Genomic DNA, 25,286 nt, shown 5'->3' on the forward strand with positions numbered 1-25,286 from the left:
CTGAGAGATTTCAGCTCATAGACAAGGCCTACAAAACTTTGAAAGACGAAAAGTCTAGAAAAGATTATGATGCTTCTCTACTTGCCGATAACTGCAGGCAAGAGTCCCTTATTTATGCAGAACTATCCAAAGAGAAATTAGTTTTAAACAATGAAGGTATTGCTTTATATCCTTGTCGATGTGGTGAACAATTCATAATAGAGCAGGAATATCTTAACGAACCTGAATGTATTATTGAATGCAGTGAATGTTCAAATTGTGTCTCAATTAGATAACACTATAGACTGGGAAAATATCCTTTTAACAATACATTAAAACACATTTTTATTATATTAGTAGTAAATAAGTGTATTTGACAATAAAACTATCTTTTATTATTTCACTTCCCAAAACAGTTGTTTCACAGGTCGTGTGAAACTTAATGTGTCAGTGAAGGCAGATCCTAAAAATAATTGTTGTAATTTTATTATGTATCTAATATGCAGTATGATCTACCTGCTCCACAGCTAATAAAACTTATCACTCTTAAATTAGGGCAACATTCTGTGAGCTTCCTTAGCCCAATATCTGTAATTTTGTGGCAATTGTCAATGCTTAGTTCATTGAGCGTTTGGCCACATTTCCCCTCTACAAGTGCAGCAATGCCTTCGTCAGTGACCTAGTAATATTTCATGCAAATGGAAAGGTTTAACAGACAAATATGTGTTTACATACCTGTGTTTCAGATATTTTTAACCATTTCAATTCCATATTTCTTAAAAATGCCAAACCCTTATCGGAGATGTTCTGACATCCTCCTACATTTATTCCATGAATTTGTTTGCAATATGTTGAAAGAATTTTTAAAACATCGTCAGTAACAGCATCGCTCTTCATGGCAATGAAAATGTTTAGGTTTGTAATTTGCATTAGTAACTTTGAAAGGCCTTAAATATGAACAATTTTTATCAAAATTTCATTGAAAGTCTATTAATTAGTACCCTCATTGGTGAACTGGCAAATACTGCCATCTTCTGTAAGGTCCAACCTTTTCAAATTTGGACATGAACTCAATGTGTTGAGAATTTCATCATTGACTAATATGCAACTTAGGTTCACTTGACTAGTCCTATCATTGACAAAGGCTTTAAGGTAATCATTGAAAAGTGGGTTTCCAAGTAATTGTTTGGTGAACTGTAATCTCTTTAGCAGGAGATTTTTAATTGTTGAGGGTAAGATTGTAAGTTCTTCCAATTGGAAATTGGTTAAGTGGATTAATATGTAGTCAAGTGTACTGGAAAGGATTTCTTTTAATTCAGGTTTTTGTAAAGGTTTTGATCGAGCTTACATTGAAAACAAAGAATTGACTGAGGACAAATAGTACCTAGTTGACATTGTCGGCGCTATAGTCGAATGGTCTTTACATTTTATTCCTGTAGCCTCGCAGCCTCATGGTCTTTCGATGATCAAACGTGTTATTTCACTTAAAACTCATAGCGGGTCGATGCCAAGTAGATCTGAATAATGTAATTAAAAATTGCTTTTTTATTTCTATGACGTTTAAGAGATCGTGCATTGTTTTGATTTTGCTTGGTTCGCACTGCGCAGGTTTGTTTTTCTGTCTTACTCACCCACTTGTCAGCAATTTACAGAAAATTTAAGATATTACAATAATTCTTGCATCTATTTCAAATTTTCGTCAATATGTTTTTCAAGAATTATTTAACAAAAAAGTTATCCAGCATTTCTGTAGCCGTGAATAATGTATTTGAGTAAATCCCCATTGAGGAGACGGCTGAACAATGGACGGATTTTTGCAAGTGTCTTTGTTCGTAATGACAGCTCGCAATGTGCGGAACGAAGATGGATATTATAGTGCACCATTTTGTGCTCTTCCTTTCAATACTACGCGGGACATTCAAAAATGCTTTACCAATAATTTGGGTTTCTTTTTCCGGAGATTTTCAGATTCTTGATTTCCATGAGGATAACTAACTGAAGAACCGGAACGTAGAAGTACATTCCTCCTTCAAGGTTTATAAGTCAACGTCTCGACACGTGCACTCTCACATTAAACTGCGATTTAATGAAGGAAGTGCGATAGGATGCAAAGACTAGGACCTTCAAGGACTAGGGCCATCAAGGCCCGGAACTGGTTTTCACAGAAGAGAGCCCCCGATGGATGATTTATTCAGGAAGGCGTCGAGGAACTGCTGCTCGAAGGTACAAATGTAATAATTTTGATTGCTTTTTTTCCATTTGTTGATGAGTTTTACCGTATTACTGAATACGAGTAGTAAATCCCCTCTATCTTTGCCACCCTGTAGGTGTACACGTAAATAAATAATTCATGAAATCAAAAACGGAAACGAGGCCTTAAATAAATAAGAACAAAGACTGCCGGAGCTGAACAAAGAGTTACTTTTAATTCCGCAAGAATTTCGTCCCCGGAATTATCTTAGAGTTTTCCACTTTGTCACAGTCCCGCCTCGTTCGGAAAACTAGTTTTGGTTTAATTAACTGGTCAAATCTTCTACTTTTTTCTCATTACTATACCTTCCCTTTAATAGAAGTTGAAAATTAGTTCGCTTCTATATAAACTTTCCACTGGGAAACAGCTCTCGTGGTGACAGATTGCGGGAAAGGGGGGCACGAAGAGCCCCCCGGAGGGAAATACTTCGATTGTAACCCACGCACAATATTAGAAACTTGATTTGGCTAGAGTGCGTGAACCGATTTATACGGGATGAACACTCTGTATATATCCCCCCAGAAATAGGGCGATTCAACTAAGCTTGCCTTAGGCAGAAATCTTTGATCTTCCATTATTCGATTTTTAATTAAGTTAAGCGGTCAATTCTAAATTTGCGGAATTTCTAAATTTGCGGAGGATAGGTATTTCAACGCAACCCTTACAAAATTTGGAAAAAATTAGTTCAAGGTAGTTTGAGTAATTTATATATATCGTTATTTTTTTATTTTTTAAAACCTTTAAATTTTACATTTTCGTATTTAATTTTACCTTTTCTCCGCTTTTTGTGCGCTCCGGAGGAATCCCTAAAAATCCCTTCATCCAGACGAATGGCCCATTAACCTTGCCACACATGAATCTATTCGTAACACATTTCTTAGTTTGGTGACTAGATGTACCTCAAAACAGCCCCTGGGAAATTTCAAAATTTAGTTTTCTCTTTCTTTTTTAGATTAGTTCTTCAAGTAAGCAATTTCGAAGATTTACGGTCCAATGAGATGGTCGTTGGTTTATTACAGAGAGTTTTTGATCTCGAAAAGCGTAAAGCATAGTTCATCTTTTAAAGATAAGTCACGTGTTGGTTACAGCTGGCAATATAAAACATTCCTTTAGTGGCAAATGTTAATTCCTGGCAGCCATTCCAAAGGGATTAATTCAGCAGGAACAGATTACTCGCTAAGCTTAAGCGGATTTCGATGGTTATTTGAAGCTTTCGGGGGCGAATTTTGACAAAGATTCTATGAATTTTATGTATGAAGTCTTATTATATTTTCCTCAAGTGGGATTAAAAGAAAATTCCTCGCATCTGCAAGCGGAAAGTACACGAGTGATCCGTGAAGTGGGGATCAGCTATTCTTAAGAAGTTCCCAGTTCGAACAAGGCAATAAACCAGAATGTCGCTGAAGTGTAAAACCTCAGAGACGTGCAATTACTCCTCAAGTGGGAAAGAGAGTTAAACATCGATGAGGCAAGGAATATAAAGCCATGATATATCCCCCCCTTAATTCCTATATAGGCTTTATTATTTGCCAAGTTTTCTAAGGAATCGTGTCAGAATTCGCCGGGGAGCAAACTTTATTTTTGTCCAGTTTCCTTTGAGCTGAAAGGGTTGATTTATTGAAAGTTCTCCCATTAGCAAATATTTTGAAAACAATAATTTCGTATTGTGTTTCATAATGCATTTCCATTCATTTCACCCTTCTTGTATTGCAAACTGCTAATAAATTCATTAGGGAGAGCAGTTCATTTTTGAAGTTACGAGGTCAACTTTAGGAGTTTTCGCATGAGCAATGGCTTTGCCCTTAATAATCTAATTTTCTGTAACTTCATGCATATTCATTCGTTCTATTTTTTTATATCAAAAACTGGTAATATATTCACTAGGGAGTGATGTATGTTTTTACCTAATCTTCTTTGAATCTAAGGGCTTGATTTGTGAAGTTTTCGCGTGGGGCTCAAATTTTGACGACAGTAGTCCGTTGATATGTAATTCAATGCATTTTCACTTATCGTCCTCTTCTTATACAAAACACTACCAACAAATAAAACGTCTGCATATTTTTTAAATAATTATATATTACATTTTTGGCAATTTACATATTTCCTATAAAGCTTACAATTGACGGCTAAAGACATCCGCTTTACGTTTAAATATGGTTTTCAACACAACTAATAAATCGTTAATTTTGTTAATTCGAAATGTTAATTATATAGGGTGTCCTGGTTCAATACAAACCTTTTTTCCAAAGAGACAAAACAAATTATCCACAAACAAGTCCGTATCCCTGCGAAAAGTAGCAACAATAACATTTTAGCTGAAATTATTACCGATAAATAATCAATGGAGTGACATTTAATAGCTTCCATGAATATGGAATATCCCGGTTATTGGTGATTAAATTTAGTATTTCAGTTCCATTTTAATTTAAAATAAATAATACAGCTAATGGTCTTCTGTACACCATTAGCGCAACCGTGTAATAGCTCTTTAACTATTATTAAAAACCGCTGAATATTATTGAGATTTAGCTCTCGGGCTAATTTTAGCCTTTAACTTCATCCTACAACTCAGTCATACTCGACAATAAAAACCTTTAATGGAGAAAGTATTTACATTATTTATAAAACAGCTCTAAGTCTCCTAGTTTATTGCTGGAATCTTATGTACAGTGACCTTATGTAGTTACTTTATATATTTACATGGCAAAGGTTATGTATACGGCTGTTAACGACCTATCGTTAACACTCTGGAGTAACACTTGCTTAGGTTCCCTAAACTCAAAGATCTGGGAATAGACTTCGCGACTAACATTAACTTTTATCTACAAGAACTATATGTTAAGCTTTTTAGTCGTAGTTTCTGTACATAAAGCACATAAATGTTATTGTAAGCAATGGAGTAGCAATACGATGTACCGTAAAGTTTTAGGGGGACCTCGAGGGCGAACAATCCTTCTTGAAAAGGCTAAAACTAAGTCATCTCTCCCCGTATAGAAAAATAATGGTTTGGAAGGCTTTGGCTTATTTCTATTTAAAACGAAAGTGTCATATTTGGGATAGTGGGTAAAATTTCTTGTGAAGTCACATCGGCGGGAAAATCGTCCGGAAAATGCGAATCTGCTCCAATAAAATGGAGAGATGAATTTTAACTTGGAGTGAACGAACTGTAAAGATAGGAAAGAAGCAGCATGGAAAATTTGTATTTTATATTAAAACGAAAACGACTGCTGGCAAGGAGGCCGAATTTTCATCGTTCCATACCTTTTTCCGGACATAATATTTTAATATTAGCTCTGCCATGTTCCGGGTCTCAATTTTTTCTTTGCTATATCTCGCTCGACAGGAATCGAAATTAAATATGCGACGAAAAAGGGGCGAAAGCCTTCCAAGAAGTATCAATGTATCGTTAAAATCCTAATTGTCATCCCTAATGTAATGAGTGCATGCTCTGGAACGGATAGTCCTTCACACTCTGCGACCATTTGTTGGCTGAAACAAGAAAAGTTCGTTTACCACTTTCGTTTTGGTATGTTTGCGATTTTTCCAACTTTTTTCATTTTGTCGGACTTCATTAATGTTATCCTAGCCGTAACAGATTATGCGAAAAAGTTGGCCAATTAATTGTGGGCTCGGGAAACCATTAAACGGTTCGTGTTTGGTGTTCGTGTGTGATTTTCACTTTAGGCCATCTTGGCCTTAAATAATGCCAAATGGAAGACTTTTAATAGGGAAAAATCTCAAAAAGTGCTAGAGCATTTCTTAAAATGGTTTATTTTTCGGGTCCCATACCACTGTATGGGGAATATGTACTATTGTTTCTGCTACGCTGTGTATATTAATTCATTCGTTCTGATGGAAACCGACAGATTTGAAAAATGTTTGCAGAGTCTTACCTTTATAATACATTTCCCTGTGCATTGATGGACAGTTGTTGATCTGAAAAAAAATTGATATGAATAAATTAATATAAAGCTTTTGATGTTTAAAAGTAACAGTTAATAGAGTTCCAGCTCAAAAAACGTTTCTTGTGTTGGCAAGTAAGGACAACTCATCTTTGGAGTGTGCATTTTGAGCGGACAAGTGAGGGCGCCAAGCTTTGGAACGCGCAGTTTGAGAAGGTTAGTGAGGAGATATGCAGAATGTCAGGGACATAACTTTCGTAAATTTAACCAATGATTAAGAACTGAACAAAAAAAATCCTTACAACAAGGGTCGAAAACCTAATAGTAAAAAAAAGTTAAAATTGATAACCGAAAAGCTATAAGCTTTAATAATAATAAATTTAATTTTTATGAAATAATGAAAAATATGCTCGACATATGTTGATTATTTAAAGTATAACAACAAAATAAAATTATTCAGAAATCACATTGCTGAAAGCAATTCGACACCGAATAACTAATAAAACAACTTAAGCGGGAAAAATTAATTTAAGCGGCAACGCTGCACTTAGAGTGACCAAGGAAACGGAGTTGACTTTTGTTATGATTATTTGTTGCAATTCCTCAATAACCGATAGCTGATAAGACTTAACCTTCTGATTAGTACGTGAATTTATTCGGACATACTAACAGTACCTACGTGAAAATGTGTCCTCTACGGGAACGTTATGATAAGCTTTTCATTTCTGGAGAGGCGTTACAAAATGCCGAAAAAGCTAGGCGCGTTTATGCTAATCGTTATCCAGAAAGAAAACTTCCAGCTCAACAAACTGGATTTTTCATCGTGTACAGGAAAATTGGCTAAAACGCTGTCGTGCATGAATAGACTCAAATGGCGGACATTTCGGACATTTAATATAGTAAAAACAATAACAAATTTGTGTTTTTGATTGTGATTTGGATGGTATAAAATACGTAACGTGTTATGCTAATCGGAGATGACAACGATAATTTAAAGGTAAATGGGTTTTTAAAATGATGATATAAGTACCATCCAATGTTTAAATTGTAATTGTAAAATCTATCGGAGCCAAAAAATCGTGTAAAAATGCGTACCTGATTAATGCGGCTATTTAGAGAGGAATCAAAATGAAATAAACATGACGCGACGTTGCTAATTCTCAAAATATGTTTTATTTTCGGGGAAATGGTTGTGTTTATAACTCCCATTTTAAGGAACTTTTTTGTGCAAAATGATGTTCTTAATCACTGATTAAATTTAGGAAAGTTATTTTCCCAACATCTTGTGCCGCCTGTATCTTTTTTGCTGCTATGCAAATGACGTTTTAGGGAGGGCAAGCGAAATGCCATTAGGTGATTGATAAGTGTGAGGGAGACGGACTACTTTTTCCCCTTCCATCGTCGCCGTTCGGCTAGCGTCGTTGACTCGCAAGCAGTACGCCTTGATCCGAGGAGAGATGCAGTTCTATGTTACTGTGGAGGACGCAAATTGCGCACATCCATGCAAATTTGAATGCGTTCTTCGAGAACAAACTCCATAATAAATTTCAATGTCGGCTTATCTCTACAAACGCCACGGTCGAAATAGTATTTTTAGCACGCATGAATTGAAAAACAAGCCCTTTTTGTTCCTGTCTCCCTCCCACTTAGAAATTGCCTAATTGTCTTTTGCTCGCGCTCGGTAAAACCCCATGTGCACAGTAGCGAAAAGGTACTATACAGGGTGTTCGATTTATCATGCACATGCGATTTTCTCGAAAACTAAGAATTTAATAAAAAAATGTGTTCATGAATCGTTTAAAAAACGTATTGTAAAGTGTATTGAAGTTGGTGAAAGAAATTTTTACTGGAATAGAAAACTTTTATGTTGTTGTTCCATGCTTCACTTAATTTTCGATTATTTCTTTGAATAAACTATCTAAAAAAGCCTTGAATTGAAAACTTTTTCAAACGAACGTTTTTCAGTTCTTAGTGATGTATCCATTTTTGTCAAAAAAATCTAGGGTTTCCATTAGAAAAAATACGAATGACCTTGAAAAGGCCCTCTAAATGACAGTTTTTTTGGGGAAAAAAAATCAAAAGAAGCGCTCCTTTATCCCAAACAAACTTTATTTGAAACATTTTTTTATTAAATTCTTAGTTTTCGAGAAAATCGCATGTGCATGATAAATCGAACCCCTGTATATCTAGCGCCGACAAGTGAGGGCAGCTCAGTTTCGATTTCATAAATTCGTGGTTTTTTTACAAGATTTCGTTTCAATTAGCAGCGAACTACTTAACTGAAGCATTGAATAAGAGCGGCGCAAGAAAAAGATGAGGAGGTAAGCTTCGCCAATCTACTCCTAAACTTCCGGAAATAAATATTCAAACTCAGCGACAGCTATAATCCAGAGGTGGATTATTCCAAATCGGACCGTCTCTAATTCACCTGATAAATCAGCCACTCACCGTTTCTTATAACTAACCACATTTTCTCTCGAATTTAGCCATAAACGAAGCTAATACTTGCCATATCCAACCGGAATTAGGGAAAATAAAGGTATATTAGCCAGCTCACCTAGGAGGGCGTGAGAATCTTAATTAAGGGTTCTGGATTTAGGGGTAAATTCCCACGAAAATTACCAGGCAGCGGTGGATGATAATGTTTTAACTTAGCTCGCTAAATATTTCAAGAGGGTCATTTAATATTGCGCTTGTGGCAAAAACACGAGGATTACTCTCTGCTTAAGTTCCAGTTTATCTCTCGGCATAATTAAAACAGTTTTGTAGTGCTAATTTGGCCTTAAAGGATAGAATTAGGTTCCACGTACCTATTCGGTAACAATTGAATCCTCGCATTCCATTAGGGCCAAACATATTTTATTAAGCCCCCAAGTTGCGGTAATGTGGTATAATTAGGCGAGAATGGCCACATTATGCGCAAATTTGCAAAAGTTGGGCCTCGCGATTTTACGTGGTCGTTAGCTTCGGTTCGCCTCACATTTAATCCGAGATTTTACGCGGAAATATCTTCCGAAATGAACTTTGAAAATTTCAATCAGGGCCCCGGGTAAGGAGGACTTAATTTGCTTTGATGAGCTTTTGAGGTAGCTTTTTACCTGGTTCGGGTTTTATTAAAGGAACGAAAATCTTATTGGATTTCCAGCCCTGGTCTAGCAAGTTGATCGAGCCCTGTAAGTTTGGAAAAGCGAAGGAGGAAGTAATATTTTATAAGAAAGGCCAGCTGATTTATCAGCTAAATTAGAAAAGACGCGCGGCAAGTGCTTTCTAAAATAAGCCAGACTGGATTATGTTGCGCCGACATCCTTTAAGATTCTCCTCCCTGACTTTTTCGGTGATAAATTGCTAATCTAATATGCCCTTTTTCACGACGTTATGAACTAAATTTTCTTTCTTCCGTAAATTCTCGTTTACCAGGTCTTTGAAGTCTCATCCTCACTTTGCGACCTTCGCCCGTTTAAGTGGAAAATTCGGCAAAATTACATTTTGGATACAAGGTAATGGTATGTATTTTGCGATCAGAAAAATGGCCTTCGAGGGCTGAAATACCAGTCGAACATTTTTTTCAACGCGTGAAATCCTCCGAAGTCGGCCCTGTTCGAGGAGACACACTCAAACATACACTGCGTGTCACAGGCAAGAAACCACTCCGCGAAAATGGTTTCGATTTAAATAATTTTCAGCGCACGTTTTTCTCGTAACGACGTAAGTACATCGTTAAAAAATTAAACAAATCCGATGGTTAAAACCGGAAAGAAACTTCATATTACGTCGGCCATCCGCGTCATCTTAGGCATTCCTGGACACACCGATTCGATAAGATTATCGATATCGTCTTGGGGGATCTCATTCCAGGCCATGTCTACGCCACGACGGAATGCTACCAAAGTTTGTGGGAGATGGGGTAAATTTCGTAACTTGCTACCAACAATATCCCAGACATGGTCGATTGGTGATCGGTTTGGAGATCGGCATGGACAAAGAAACAAATTGATTTCATCATTTTGGAAGAAATCTATAGTAACCCTAGCCACATGTGATCGTGAATTAAGAGCTCACACCATTATGTCTGTAGTAGAGTGCAGCTCGTCACCTTCTCACTCTTCACTGACTATTACGCATATCAGAATAAAATTTTGATTAGTCGCTGAAGATCACAGTGTTCCATTGCAGATTCCGTTGCACTCGCCCTCTGTACCGTTGCAATCTATTTCGTCGATGAAGAACGGTGAGAGGTGGCACAAGATGGGATCAATAAGAGGTCAAGCCAAAAGTCCTTATTCGGCTGTAAATGGTTGGCATCCCAGTAGACCAAACAGAAATCGTTTGTAACACTGCCTGTAAAGTTTGTCATCGAAATATTCGCCTTTCCCCGAGCGACTTTACATAAGTTCTAGAACCCACTCGAAGTTCGTGCTTGACTTCTGCAACTTGCACTGTTTTAATTCGTCTTTAACGAAAAGTATGGAAAAGATAATAAAAATAACATAATAATGGAATGAAAAAATAATCGAAAGGTAAAATATTCGGAAGACCCTCAAAAGAAAGTAGCCGACATTAAGAACTGTGAAGGTGTGAGATATATCTTAGTGAGTCAACTGTGATACCGGAACCTCCGTCTCTGAAGCCGAAATTATCGTCCAAATTTCCCGCTCTGTCTGCAATAAAATAAGCATTTATAAAATTGATGCAAAATTAGAATATACCACAAATTTCCACAGGCAGCAGAGAGATTACCAGGGAAACGAGGTTTATTTAGGGATTATCCTGGGATATAATTGCAGCCATTTGAATAAACAAAATATGTGTTAATGGGGATCGTGACCTGAATTACCTACCCATCGAAGGAGGGAAGGAGCAATTTAAAACCAATTTAGTAACCCAGGATTTTGGTCGTAGGTACCAAGATGGTCTAGATTACGCTTTGGATGCATAGGGATCGATAAGCAACCGATTAGCGAAAGGTCTGTTTCGTTTTTATGTAAAGCGATCCGGAAAATAAAATTTCCCCAACAGGTACACAACTTAAGGAAACTTCGTTAAACGTAAAACTTATTAATTTCGGGAGCTCCTCTCATTCAAAGCTGTTTTGAATTTCCAGCGAGAATTTAGATTGGAAGCAGAAGAATTATGAATTTTGAATAAAACTTCTGAAAGACAATGGCGTTTTAAATTATTTCTGAAGAGGAGTTTGTCTTGGAAATCCTCGTGAGATCGGAGTGCCGGAGAGTGCGCTTTATTTTTAGAGATTATTTTCACCGATTTTAACAAAAATACGGCACTCCTTTGTTGCGTTACCAAACAAACAAAAATTAAGCCAAATCGAAATTTAATTAAAAAGATACAAATCTCCGAAAACGGAATTAATTCGGGTTTTACGGCCACGAATGAATGTAAAATTTGCATTGTCTGGTTTTCAATTTCCTGGATGGAAACGAGCGGACAGGTTTTGTGACATGTTTGTCCTGCATCGCTGCTGGAAACGTACATACGTAGTCTCCATTTCCGGCTCCACTGCCCGAATCCAACTTATTACGTTATATTGGCATTTCAGACATGCCTGCCTAAACGGATGATGCATTAAAATGAAAGAGAACCCTTTTAAATATTTGTGGGTGTCATTCACAGCATCCACTTACCCAGTGGACATCACGCGATGTTCACGCGATGACCTTCACAGGTTAACGCAGGAACTTTCAGCAAAATTAAAAAATATGCATTCGGCATAATCGATGGAAAAATTCCCGGCAACAAAGGGAGAAGTTCTATTTCCGATCATTTTTTAAAGAACAGTGAATGTATTAAAAGTTCGAATGAATAAGTCGTCGCATTGGAAACTTTTTCAATTAATAACAGTTTCCCCGAAGTTACGCGACAACTTAAATGGATGCGAATTGATTGATATTATTTCTCGGAAAAATAATGTATCCAATTTTTATTTTTCTTCATTTATTTTTTGTCGGCAAAGTTCATGATTAGCTTACGAACGACAGTTAATTTGTTACAACATCTTGGTAATTTCCAGAGGTTCGCTTCTCCACAGAACTTGGAGCGCTGAGGCGGATCAGAATTGCGGTCCAAATCACGTAGCTTTTTATTCGCGTCACAAAGTGTAACGATTGAGACTCTCCTTATGTAAAACGACAAGTCGTATAAATTGAATATGCTAAAAAAGGATAAAGATATGTTTGAATGTCTAAACATAACCCTATTTTTTGCTACACATAACCCTATTTTTTGCGCGGTTGCCGCTTAATTTGTTGACCTTTTTGGCTCCAATTTTGGCGGTAAAAATGTGTTCTTTTGAGAACTAAAGTAGTGCTTCTGGTTATTTATCATTCGTGTTGCGATTATTGTTGTTAACATGCAGCCCAAGTTCTACACAATTCGACACATTTCGACGTAGTTCGTCATAGTTGAATCTGCGCATTAACACAAATTCAGCTGCCATGGATGGTATACAGGGTGAGTCGGGAGGATCGTGCCAAGCTTCAGGAGCGTGTTGTACATGAAAAATAAATGTAAAAAAACTCAAATGTTGTTATACGTTTTTGGTTTGTTTACAAGTTATAGCGCAAATAAAATTAAAACATAAAATTTTACAAATTTATAAATTTCATAAGAAATTCCATAAATTAACGTTTGGATATCATAGTAAATGTTCAAAAATATTGCCATTAACTTCTAAACATTTTCGGCTTCGTCTATGAAGAGCATTCGTTGTGCTCCTGATTGTTTCATGTCTTTCTTTAATAGCAGCTGCAGCATTTCTAATGCGTTGAATTAGTGCATCTTGAGTGTCCACTTTTACTCTGTGCACTTCAGTTTTAAACCAACCCCACAAACAATAGTCTAGTGGTGTTAGGTCTGGAGACCTTGGAGGCCAACTAATAGGGCCACCACGACCAATCCACCGTCCAGGAAAGGTACGTTTATGGTAAATAGAATCCTAGTTAAAAAAATTTATTTACGCTATAACTTGTAAACAAACGAAAATCGGATAACAACATTTGAGTTTTTTTACATTTATTTTTCATGTACAACACGCTCCTGAAGTTTGGCACGATCCTCCCGACTCACCCTGTATACTAGGCGCGCAACTAAGTTTCCGGATTTTTTTGATCAATGAAGAATGGAAAATTTTAAGGGAAACACAAAAAATGCTTTATTCAAAGTATCGTCCCTCTCTGTCTGCACATTTTTGCCACATCTCTGGCAATACATAAATACCTCGACGATAAAATGACGCGTCTTTGGACCGAAACCGTTCGTCCAACCAATTTTGCACTTCCTCGAAATTGCCCAAATGTAGCCCCCCTGCCAAGCCACGGGCCATCGATGGGAACAAGTGAAAATCGAAGGGTGACAAGGTCTGGTCAATATGGCGGGTGCGGCAGCGGATTCCATTTCAGCGTTTTGGTGGCGTCCTGGACGATGGAAATGCAACGGCTTGGAGCGTTGTCGTGCGGCAATATCACTCGTTCGTGCCTCGTGTTCCATTCTGGCCGTTTTCCGAGCAATGTACGAATCAGATTGATTAGTTGCTGTCGGTAGCGATGCCCATTGACAGTTTCTCCCGGTTTTAGTAGCTCATGGTACACGATTCCTTTTTGGTCCCAGCAAACGCAGAGCATTGTCTTCTTTCCTAAACGATTTGGTCGATGTCCATGTTCCGCCAGGTGAAGGCCATGATTTTTTGCGTTTTGGGTTCTCAAAGTATATCCATTTTTCCCCTTCAGTAACAACCCGGTGTAGGGAGCTCCTTCTTTTATGCCGTGAAAGCAAAATTTCGGAAGTGGTTCTCCGATTTTCAGTCTGTCTCTCAGTCAACTCATGCAGCATCCATTTTCCCTCTTTTTGAATTTTTCCCATGGCATGCGAACGTTTGGATACACCTTGGCGAATCATGTTTAATGCTTCAGCAAGTTGGTCTTGTGTTTGTGTATCGTCTTCATCCAACAACGCTTGCAGATCGGCGTCTTCAATTGATTTTGGTCTTCAGGAGCGTTTCTTGTCCTCGATGGCGAAATCGCCACTTTTGAAGCGCTTAAACCAATCTTCACAAGTAGTTTTCGATGGTGCATGTTGGCCGTAGGCCTCCTCAAGCAAATGACGTGCTTCAGCTGCATTTCTTCTCAAATTAAAGCAGAAAAGCAAAGTCTCCCGCAAATGTTGTTTATTTATCACGAAATTCGACATTTTCGGTCTTAGAAAAAATGACTTTGCGTTAAATGTTGATATTTCAACTGGTTATTGATAACAACTCTCTAAGCCATTAACAAAACACAGTTTCCGCCATTATGTCGATTACACGTGTCGTTAGCGCCATCCATGTGTGAAACCCGGAAACTTAGTTGCGCACCTAGTAAGTATGCTTTCTCCTGCCTCCACTTTCACTTCCCACCACCCTCGCAACTCGGTTCTACCGAGGGGGATTTTTGAAGAGTGGCATTGCCGCATGGACTTTGGGTACCACCCCTAATTCGTTTTTTCGATCTCGTAACAGTAAACTCAGGAACAACTTAGTAAGCAATTCATTTTATTGTTAAATAAAGCACCTCAGTCAATTTTACAAAAACGAAAAAATCGTTTCGAGGTATTAAAATCCAGCCACGCCAGGTATATTACCAAAAAATAGTGATGTACAAAGGCGAAACACAAGAATACCTTACAAATGGAATCACGTGATATTTCGAAAATACCACAAAATGTTAGGTCCGTGTTTAAGAAAATTGAAATTACGTCTAGTATCCCAAAAACAACCCTAAAACCCCACAAGAAAGTTTGTTAACCTCGGTGTGTAGGCCCAAAAGACGAGATAAAATTATGTATTTAAGTTTTTTTTGAGATTTTGTCGATTCCTCTGTATTTCGTTGCCAAAATTGCGAGCAATTTTCAATTCTATGTTCCATGAAATTCGGCGACTTTTAGTCGATCTTGCAACTCTGCGTTGACGGGACAGCAATTATACACCATGGCAGTTGGCCCACCCTATATCAACCTGGCTGCGTGGAACACCCTGTACACATTTCCACCCTAAACACCCGTTATTACCACGAAGTGCAATTTTCACCACACAGCTTTGTACAGGAAAATTTAATAAGCTCAAACCAACGAAATATTTTATGATGTTTTGTCAAGTAAGGGTCAAGGGTTATTGTTTCAGGAAATGCCTTATGGGGCTCATAGGTTGGGAAACAATTATTTGTCGCTTAATACGAAACATCGATATATCAAATGGATAAAGAAAAATTACATAATCTCGTAAACTATGACTCACCTCTGCGTTTTTGAAATTTATATTCGTTCTTATGGTCCTCTGATGTAAGGGTTGAATAGGACGTGCGTTATTCCCCAGAGGCGCCTTTGGGGCTTCTTCCGAACCCTGCATTAGCTTACGCAATTGATAGAGCTGCAAAATACAAAAAGGTCATAGAGCTATAAAATACGTAAAAATTCAATAGAGCTGTAAAATACGTTAAAGTTGATACAAGTTCCTCAATATTTTCGCGCTTGTGAGTAAATCTGAATTAGGGAAAATTTATGGACCTAAATACACCCATATTGGGTCTTATTATTTGCAGCTAAATCTTATCCTGAGGCGGAAGCAAAAGGACCGGCTTTTTAGCTAATTGCCACCATAGATTACAGACATAGCTGACTCGTACCTCGTTCTTGGTAATATAAATGGGCTTATTAAGGATGATCCACACCGTGGTCTCCCAGCAACCCGGATGCGTCGTCGATCCCTCGTATGTCATGAAGAGTTCTGTATTAGGCAGGAGGGCCCGCAACGAAATGTGCCTAACTGGGGTGGAGGCGCCTGAAAGTCGAAGAAAGATATTAGTCTAGACCTCATAAAAATCGTCGACTAATTATCGCGGAGACAAATAAGAGATTTTTATTAAAGAAGGACCAGAATTAGTCTCCAGAAAACGTTAAAAAGTCACGAAGAATCGAGAGCAAATTTAATAAAATCTCTCTAAAAGCCCTCATTTGCATAATGTTTGTGCTTTGATACTGCGCGGAGTTTACACGGAATGTTTTTCCTCGAAACTTTTTTAATCTCAGTTTTTCCAACTATAGTTTCCTTTAAGCTCTTTTAACCTCGTAAGTTTTGATCAATCCCAAAAGCTCATCTAAATGGTGTTCGCACGCACGTCTTAATGGTCACCGCCGTTTTGGAAACGTAACGGAAAAAATATTTATACATTATGAATAAATTTCGCAGTGAATAAGTTGCATTAAGAACGGTATAGGACGTTATCTCGGATCGTACTCCGCAGGCAAATGAAAAGTTGGCATAACAAAATGGCCTATTTATATGCTAAACGTTTGTTAGACTGAGCTATTAGGGGAAGAATTGTCAAGCCAATTTTCTGTTATGTTCCTTTGTTTGACTAATGGTTACAAGGGAGTGTTTCTGGAATTCTGTACACCATGCTTTAATAAACATTTTTTTAGTTCCGGAAAGAGAAACCATTAAATTTCCTAGTCCAGGATTCCAGGACGAAGAATCTGGATTCCATTAGGCGAATACATACAATAGTAACTGCATTTCCAACTAGCGAAGGCAACATCTTCGAGAAATGTCTCCGGCATCGTGATAGACGCCAAATAGCGGATATGATAAATGAACCGGGGATCACCCCTCGAGCCGCGTTAATTGTTTCTGGATGTCGCTTGTTGTGATATCGCACGTAACTAATGGGCTCCTAATATGAAGCCCTTCAGCACTTTATATTGAGCCCTGGAAGGTCATTTTTTCCACAAGCGAACGCAAGCGCAAATCGGCAAGTATAATGTAACCTGCAAAAAAATATTCAATCAGCGCCACCTGTCGTGCACAAAGCCGACTTGAACGGCTGCGGCGAAACATCGAGTCGTACCTCGTAGTATTAGCGCCCATCGCGAATATCAAAACTACTTTTCGTATAATAATTTCAATTGAAATCGCATGATTTAATATTTAAATTGTTGCATGCGATAATTTACTGTCAGCATCAATACATTGTTTCCCGATTAGTTCATAATTAAAAGCGATATTAGTAGGACAAAATATACATAAATATAATTTCATTATTGTCCGGGGTATAAATCAACATAGATACGGACCACATTTCTGTATAGGACGTGTCTGCGCAGGGGAGAAATGGCATTTAAACCGATGTGGCCGAGAAAATATAGTATTTCTGTTACTCCAGTTAATTACCACGGATTATTTCCTTTTATTCTCTCTTAAACTCAGAATTTCAGGAATTGATCACGATCTATTATTATTATATAAACACGAAATATAACATATTTATACATTCCGCGGTCTTCACGATCGCACGATCTGACACCTCTTGATTTTCGTCCACCGGGACTTACGAAAAACACGATACAGACCAAGAAAGGGCATCGCCAGCTTAATTTTCAAGATATCGACATTGGTACTTTTAAAAACCCCATCCTGTATAAAGGCTTGATTGATATATAATTGGTCCACATTTCCCCCCAAGGTAAAACAGCGCCATTCTCAGAACCCTACTAATTTCTAAGCCTGGAAGTAATTTTTGGGCGGTGAAATTGAGGTATCTCCGAGCTTTATGTGGCGATTCGTTCGTCTACAACATTTAGCTTCCATTCCTCCCTTTCCAAGTGGAGGCAGAAGTAAATATACGAGCATTTCTATGCATAATACCGTTCGTGCGACATAATAACCGAAGCAGGCTAATAATGTACGTGCAAGTATCATTCCGTTTCAAAAGGCAACGTGCGTGATTCCCCGGCATCAAGGCCTCCATCTTGCGATGGAATGGTGTCGTTGTTTTTCATTACATTGTCGCCCGTTCTACATTTTAATGGTTATTTTTGTTGTTTTATTGATCGGCTTTCAGTAGGGAGATTCTCATTTATGCCTCTCGACTTTCCACTCTTTCATGGAAAAAACCGTTGTGTAAAATAAACACCACTAACGTTTGCGTTATCGTTAACTGGGTCCATCCAAAAAGGCACTCGTGCGAATGATGAAAAACAGCATCCGGCGAGTTGGAGTCATCGTGTTGTTTATTTGGGGCCTAAGAGCGTCGCTATCTGCGCTGCGATGTTGTGATTTACTGCCAGATAGAGACGTGGCGTCGGCGGCGTCGGATAACGGCAGCAGCCTCGATTTATGGACTCGCGACGCTTAAATATGAACCGCGTTTTAATTATTTAATCCACCGGGTTTTAGATGCTGCCCCACATTTCAACCATCTCCTAATGGAAAATCACCTCGACGCGGGACTGCTTGGGGTTAGTTAGGGATTGAAAAGTTCACATCCGAAACGAGTTCTCTTGATATTTTTGGTCAATTAGTCCCAGCTTTATTTCCATAATCCGGAATCACCTTCGAATAGGCGCTGATTTAACGAAAATTAGTTTGGTTCGCTTCCAATTTTCCCGAAACGTATAATTCCATTGATTTACCGAGTTGGCCAACTTCGGCATTTGCATTTGTATAGATAGCGGGCGGGTTAACAATGCCGCAAGTTAAATGAATTGTCATCGTGTTATATATTATTAATTACGGACGGTTATCGGATCGTGCGAAAAGGGAGAACGGTCGGGGTAAACGACTATCGAGGTCGGTTTTACTTGTTAGATGATTGTTAACAATGGCGGAATATAAGCCGGCGTTAAATCGGGATTTCGGTTTGCACAGCTTCGGCGCGGATGGTAAATAATAGGCCGATTTTGGGGATGTGCCGTTTTACGTATCGTTTGTTTTCGAAAACAATTTTCCATTAGGCTAGATGTAACGGTTCCCAAATTGGTTTAGCTGTTTATTTCGTTATAACTTGCCCGTTGAGGAATTTTCTTTCGGGAGAACTACCGCGTCATTTATCATTTTACGCACAAACGGATCGAAGCTGTTTGTTTAACTCTTAGCTTCCACGGGGGAGACGGTGACCTTATCCCCCCCAACGGGGTTTGTTTTACTTTTCCGGCCCATTTCGAAGGGCAATAGATCGTTAAGGTCCTATGCCGCGCGTTGCTCTTGGTACCGGCCGCAAAGCTACAACAACGCTCGTTGCTCTTGACAGCGGGCTGTTGTTCACTTCACGGGAGGCTCAATATAACATTTCAAGTCCGCACGAACCTCGCCTCCCTCGCTGCTTCACGCATAGAATGAGCCATTCCCTCCCCAACGGTACCCCGCGTTACTCGTCACTGCGTTGTAGCGGCGGTGGAAGAAACTCGTCTCGCGTCGCACCCTTTCCTCCAACTCGTCTCCAACGAGATTGTTGCTTTCGTCCGCTTCGAGTTTGGAGAACTTTTCTTTTTCTCGAAGTTATTTTTTAAAACATAACAAACTTGCAATAACGCAAACAAACTGAACGCTTGCAATGAACACCGTCTCTAATTTATAGAGTCCTCGTTCATAATTCAGGAACTTTTCGGATAATACCTGTTCTCTCTACACTCTTCTATAAAAAATTAATTTCTCTGGGCTGTTTGCCGACACAAAAATAAATGAAAATGTCGACGCACGAAAAGCTCAGACACTATGGCGTAAATCAGCAAATCTTTGTGGCAGTGGTTGTTGCTGAGTGTCGGTAAATGGCTCAAAATTATTGATTTTTTGGCCATTTACAATAATTGCAACGCAGAGTATCTCTTTCGCTGCTACGCACGTGGAGTTTTAGCGAGTGCAAACGAAAGGCGATTGAGCGATTGATAAGTGCGAGGGAGAAGGGCACACAAAAAAGGGCTCGTTTTTCAATTGGTGCGTCGTAAAAATAGCGTTTCTACTGTGGCGTCTGTAGAGGTGAGGCTACACTCAAATTTATCATGGAATTTGTTATGGAAAAAGGCACTCAACTTCGCATGCACGTGCGCAACTTGCGTCTTCCAAAACCAAATAGAACTGCGCCCCCACTCAGGTTAAGGCGTACTGCTCGCGAGTCAACGACGCTAGCCGAACGGCGACGACGGAAGCGGAAACGGTGGCCTGTCTCCCTCGCACTGACCAATCGCGTAATTGCCTTTCCCTCGCACTCGCTAATACTCTGTATGCATAGCAACGGAAAAGGTACTGAAGAAATTCGAGACTGTTTCGTTGAATTAGAAATTCCGCAGGGGCGATACTCATAAAAATGCGGTACGTTAGCGGCTTTACATACAAATCGCAGAAAAACCGCAACCTTACATAGGGGTGTCGAATATGTATATTAAAAAAAATAATAACCCGAGATTTGTCTATAAAGCCGCTAAAGGCGCCATTACAAAAAAAAATGTCGCTCACTCTTTGAATGACTTTTCAAAGAATGCCGGCATTGCCAGCAAACCACCAAAAATGTCTTTTTTGCGGACGTTAAAAGCGACCTTTTTACAATGGGGTAAATGCAAATCCAACCAAACGTTCGAATTTCCGTCGCTATATGCGACTTGTTATTCACGACTTTCACTGTATTTCAATCGCGCAGTCATCCTCGCTGCTCCTAGAGGAAGATCGTTTCAAATTTGAGTGGAATTCCCGTCCGTCGGCTTCTGATTCATAAGAATGTTGTGCCGTTCCTGGGACGTATGCTTTGGAACAGGCCAGAAAACGGCAAGAGCAATTCCAGAGGCAACGCCAGTAATTAATAGGAAATTATAGGCGTGATACGATTCCATCGGTCACGCTACGTTTACATACGACCACATTTGTTATAGCATTCGCAAGAAATCTCGAGTATATTATTTATTACACGGCATTTAGTTGAAGCATCGCGTGCGAGTATGGCGGCACTTTTACCCTAATGAAAGGGGCTGCTTGTTTTCGTACGACCAGCCCTGTTTCCCCGCTTAAATCAAATCGAGCGAAATTTATATTTGAGGTGTCGAGGTTCGTTATTTAGAGGAGGTCGGAGTGGTTTATGAGACGATTCGAATGCCGAGACCAAATCCCTTTTTTTTGGAGGGGAGTCCGCTCTAAACATTTGACAAAAGCTCTGCATTAGCGTTTTGCGGTGGTACACTTCCATCGGAGCACTAACGCTTTGTCAAAGGAATAAATAGCATCACGTCATCCTTTACAAATGATGGTGTTCGTTCGGGATCCGACCTTCTTAAAAATGATGGCCATTATCTGGCAGATGGATCGCGAGCAATCTGACTAATGCAAAACTCGGAGTTTCCCATATACTGCCGAGCCAGTGAATATATTTTAAAAATATGTTTATAAGATCGTGATTTATTTTCTCGCCATGTTTCCGCCGCTCGGGAACGCTCCACATATTCGGTTTTTCAAATGGATGATCGCGATTTTGTGTCTTTTAAATAAATTGAAAATTATTATGATTATTTTCGGTCGTTTCGGCGCAGCGAGTGCGCCTGCACGACAAAGCACGCGACACGTTCCAGTTTGATCAATTTCATTAAAAATGTCTGATGGATTTCCGCATTTTATGTCCAAAGCAAAACGTCAAATAAAGAAACATATCCGACGTCTCGCTATTTACTGAACAATATTTCTGGTCAGACTAAGGGCTCTTAAGCCGATTGTAGGGAGAAAATCCGCTTACATTCTTTACGACGATTTTGTGTTTTTCATCGTTTCTTCTCATCCCACTCCAAATTGCATAAACAGATTTAATCTCGGAAATCTCAATGTGGCATTTTCCTGTTCAGTGAGTTTCGGGAAAATGTTTCATTGTCGCAACAGCGAGGGATTGTTCAGCACCTGGACAGAACTCGCATCCCTCGTTGCGGTGCAAAATCAGCCGTGTTTTTATTTTTACTCTTGTCACTCCCCTTGGATCATAGAAAGACTCCTCTCAAACCTTCGTGGGGATGAGTAGGGCGAGACTCGGGTCCCTCCTTGTTCCACTGAGGGAGCCACCCTGTTTCTAAGACACGCGTCCCTTATGGCTTCACAAAGGTATTTATCCCGTTTTGATTAAAAACTCTTTGTCCTCATTCTAGTGTAGGAGCATTTAAGTAGACGTTTTGAACCGTGCCGAGCGATCGTTCTACGGCTATTCAGAAATCTACATACGGAAAAAACTGGTCATCGACACGTGATTCAATAATTTAATTTGAAGGGTCTTAGTCCGTCCAACATCAAAGCGGAGTTAGATTCTGTTCTGGAGAAATCTGATCTTTTGCTGGTAACAGTAAAATGTTGGGTGGCAGAGTTTAAACGCGGTCGTACCAGCTGCCAAGATGGGTTCCGCAGTGGTCGACCCAATTGGGTGATGGCGTCAGTTTTTGAGACGCACGTGGAATAATTGTTACTGACTATCCCCCGAAAGGAAAAACAATAAACGAAGAATATTATGTAAATTTATTGTGGCGTTCGAGCGAACAAATTAGAAAAAAGTCTTGTTTCATCTCGATGGCCAAAGTCACTCAACTTGGTTTCGAACTTTTTCCTCAGCCACCCTATCCGCCAGATTTAGCCCATTCAGATTATTTTCTATTTCCAAATTTGAAAATGTGGATCGGTGGGAAAAGATTTGCCAATGGGGACAAAATGGAGTCTGAGGTTGACGTCTATGTTGAAGCATTCGCAGCTTCTTACTATGAACAGAGTGTAGAAATGAAAAATGTGCTCATCTAAAAGGTGACTATGTCGATAAATAACGTAACGCTCACTAATTTTCGTTTTCTTTAAATGTTAGGTTGAGTACTTCTGGAACTACCCACGTAACATTTTTTACAACGATTTCGTTTTTCGTTGTTCATCCATTTTCCACCTTGCATTAAATAAGCGGATTTAAACGCGGATACCCTAATGTGGTATTTTCCTTTACCGCAGGTTTCAAGAAAATGTGCCTTTAGCGCTAAATCGAAGTGTAATTATCGACCTTGTCTGCATAATCAACGTGAAAACAGCCACTAAATAGGATTGATGCTTTTGCGCTTCCACGCTCTTAATATGAGATATTATCAAACAAACGGTTAATAGGCTGAAACAATCGAATCCAAAGTGGGGGTTCATGTAAGCGTGGCATTTCTGTTAGTTTAACAGATTCCGCAATAAATCTCCACAGTCGAGCATAGATCGGATCACACTAGGAATTGGATGGAATAGATTTCCACTTCAGGTTGGTTTGGATGCATGAGTCGAAACAAAACCAATGGAAACACGAGACTGCTATCCACGCCAGGAAAGCTGTATAAAGATTCAACAATAGGCAAAAACGTTAAATTTTGACGATATAGACGAGGGCGTTCTGTAATTATTTGTATATAAGAGGGATAGGGGAAGGTCACGAATTTTCAACAGCGCGAAAATAATAATGGAGACCCTAAGGAGTACCTTTTTTCTGAAGTTTTTCCCGGAATTTCCAATGAAGGGGGGGGGGGGAGTACCTCCCACAGGTCATTAACCTTAGTTTGTAACTGAAAGGGGGAAATAACAATTGGTGGAAGGCAAAATGACGTTGTAAGAGATGCAAGGCAAACCGCACAGTGGAGTTAATCAGGCGGAAAACCAAAGCAATCAACATATGAATATCAGACGGCCCCGTGGAAAACGAACATTTTAATACAAAAACTGGTCGAGAGTTTCATAGAAACGAGAATAAATAAATTGGCAGAATGGATAAAAAATGTGAAAGGAAAAACTGAACTTCTCCATCGCAGCTTCCGACTGTTCCTGAGATATTCGGTTGATTCTGTAAAATCCCCTCACAGCAATTGGCCGAAAAGCACGATTTATGCTTAGCTCTTGACGCGCTCCGTAAGCTTGCGCAAACGGGTTTGAAGCGCCTCTTCCAAATTTCGAGCCACGGTGCCCCTTCGCTGGATTTTTTCGCGATCTTCAAAGTGCCTCAAGCTGCGCATACAGTGCCCCTGAGCATCGAATACCGTGCGTTGCCGGATGATTCGTCTCAAATCGTTCGTGGTCGCAAAACGCTCCTCTGCCTGACAAAAACAGTCTCGGCCCTTAATTAAAGTGGCCACTTGGCTTCGAGTTAATTACGGCTTACGTTAACCAACAAAAGGTATACTACGTGAGCTTACGCTAAATATTATGATGCATTGCCGTGCTGAATATGCTTTGACATCGATATTCCCCGGAGTGTTTGGTTCAATTTGTAATGTCATGCCGGGGCCCTTTGTATGCATAGGTGGACTGAATTGGCTCAGGTCAATAGTCTGTCCGCGATAGATGTATTTTGATTAATTAATACGATCACGTCGGGCGCCCTCAGGGCCTCAAGAGGTGGGTCAAATTTTATGGAAAAACCACCCTATTGTTGGGTCTATTAACACGAGCTTTCGCAAGCAGCTGGCTAAATTGAAACCGCGGCAACTTGACAATACAACCGTCTAATCTCCAAGGATTAACACCTGCTCACGTAGTGTGTATTTGGTTGATTAAACATAACGGTGCATTGCGGGCTCATGTGAGTTCTCGTAGTTGCTCTCTTGAGTACACTAAATGATATAATGCATTACACTAACAGCGGGACAATAAACTTTGCTCGTGTTGCTGAAACTCTCCACTGCCTGAAGAGTATTGTTTGCTGTCTAGGCTCAACGAATTAAAATTTCAAGTACTTAATCGCAGGGAGAGAAATAATTGCGGGCGAGAAAAAGGGCTTTGTGCGCGTAGATAAAAGCTCAGGTCGTGCAGGGCGGAGAGGGTTTGTTGCTGTTTAATTTCTGGAAAATTCCTACAGGATTTTGCGGTCTCGAACAGGGTATGAGAAAAAATGAACAGAGGTCGATATTAATTCGATAAAATAGAATTTCATGAGCTTGATTGCATTTGGAACTGTAGCGGAAGCAGCTACTGTGTTAAATAAAGTCAGTACCTGTTTACCCGCTATGTAGGTGGAGTTTTACGAAGTGCGAGCAGGAAGCAATCAGGCGATTGATAAGTGTGAGGGAGACAGACTACTTTTTCCCCTTCCACCGTCGACGTTCGGCTAGCGTCGTTGACTCGCAAGCAGTACGCCTTGATCCGAGGAGAGATGCAGTTCTATGTTACTGTGGAGGACGCAAATTGCGCACATCCATGCAAATTTGAATGCGTTCTTCCATAACAAATTCCATGAATGTAGCCTTACCTCTACAAACGCCACAATGGAAATGCTATTTTTACGACGCATTAATTGAAAAACAAGCCCTTTTCGTGCCCGTTTCTCTCGCACTTATCAATCGCCTAATTGCCTTTTGCTTGCACTCACTAA

The 25,286-nt window shown here is 39.4% G+C and overlaps 2 protein-coding genes across 3 annotated transcripts in view; both read right to left on the reverse strand.

Annotated features, from left to right (window-relative positions):
- Positions 1-307: 307 nt before the first annotated feature.
- Positions 308-1,584, reverse strand: LOC136347914 (protein AMN1 homolog). The gene is made up of 5 exons (XM_066298333.1): positions 1,328-1,584; positions 981-1,273; positions 715-926; positions 496-658; positions 308-442 (listed from the first exon to the last, which is right to left on the reverse strand). Exons 1-5 carry the CDS (start codon positions 1,372-1,374, stop codon positions 375-377), a joined length of 783 nt encoding a protein of 260 aa, XP_066154430.1. The 5' UTR covers positions 1,375-1,584; the 3' UTR covers positions 308-374.
- A 2,702-nt stretch (positions 1,585-4,286) lies between these two features.
- The window catches only part of CARPA (Carbonic anhydrase-related protein A), a 74,934-nt gene continuing 53,934 nt past the window's right edge, over positions 4,287-25,286 (reverse strand). For both annotated transcript variants that reach the window (XM_066298067.1, XM_066298066.1), the window contains exons 7-10: positions 15,801-15,955; positions 15,413-15,544; positions 6,124-6,166; positions 4,287-5,719 (exon numbers count right to left, since the gene is read on the reverse strand). In XM_066298067.1, coding sequence (XP_066154164.1) covers positions 5,658-5,719; positions 6,124-6,166; positions 15,413-15,544; positions 15,801-15,955 — 392 coding nt within the window. In that variant the 3' untranslated portion in view covers positions 4,287-5,657. The remainder of the gene's footprint in view (positions 5,720-6,123; positions 6,167-15,412; positions 15,545-15,800; positions 15,956-25,286) is intronic.

This window comes from Euwallacea fornicatus, chromosome 30 (assembly GCF_040115645.1).
Source record: "Euwallacea fornicatus isolate EFF26 chromosome 30, ASM4011564v1, whole genome shotgun sequence".
Lineage (NCBI taxonomy): Eukaryota > Metazoa > Arthropoda > Insecta > Coleoptera > Curculionidae > Euwallacea > Euwallacea fornicatus.

Bases quoted from the DNA above. Each gene is read 5' to 3' on its own strand.
- LOC136347914 (XM_066298333.1), bottom strand. From the start codon at position 1,374: ATGTCAACTAGGTACTATTTGTCCTCAGTCAATTCTTTGTTTTCAAT. The intron at 1,274-1,327 runs GTAAGCTCGATC...AATCCTTTCCAG, and splicing joins GTCAATTCTTTGTTTTCAAT to TACACTTGACTACATATTAA. The intron at 927-980 runs GTACTAATTAAT...TTCATATTTAAG, and splicing joins TTGCCAGTTCACCAATGAGG to GCCTTTCAAAGTTACTAATG.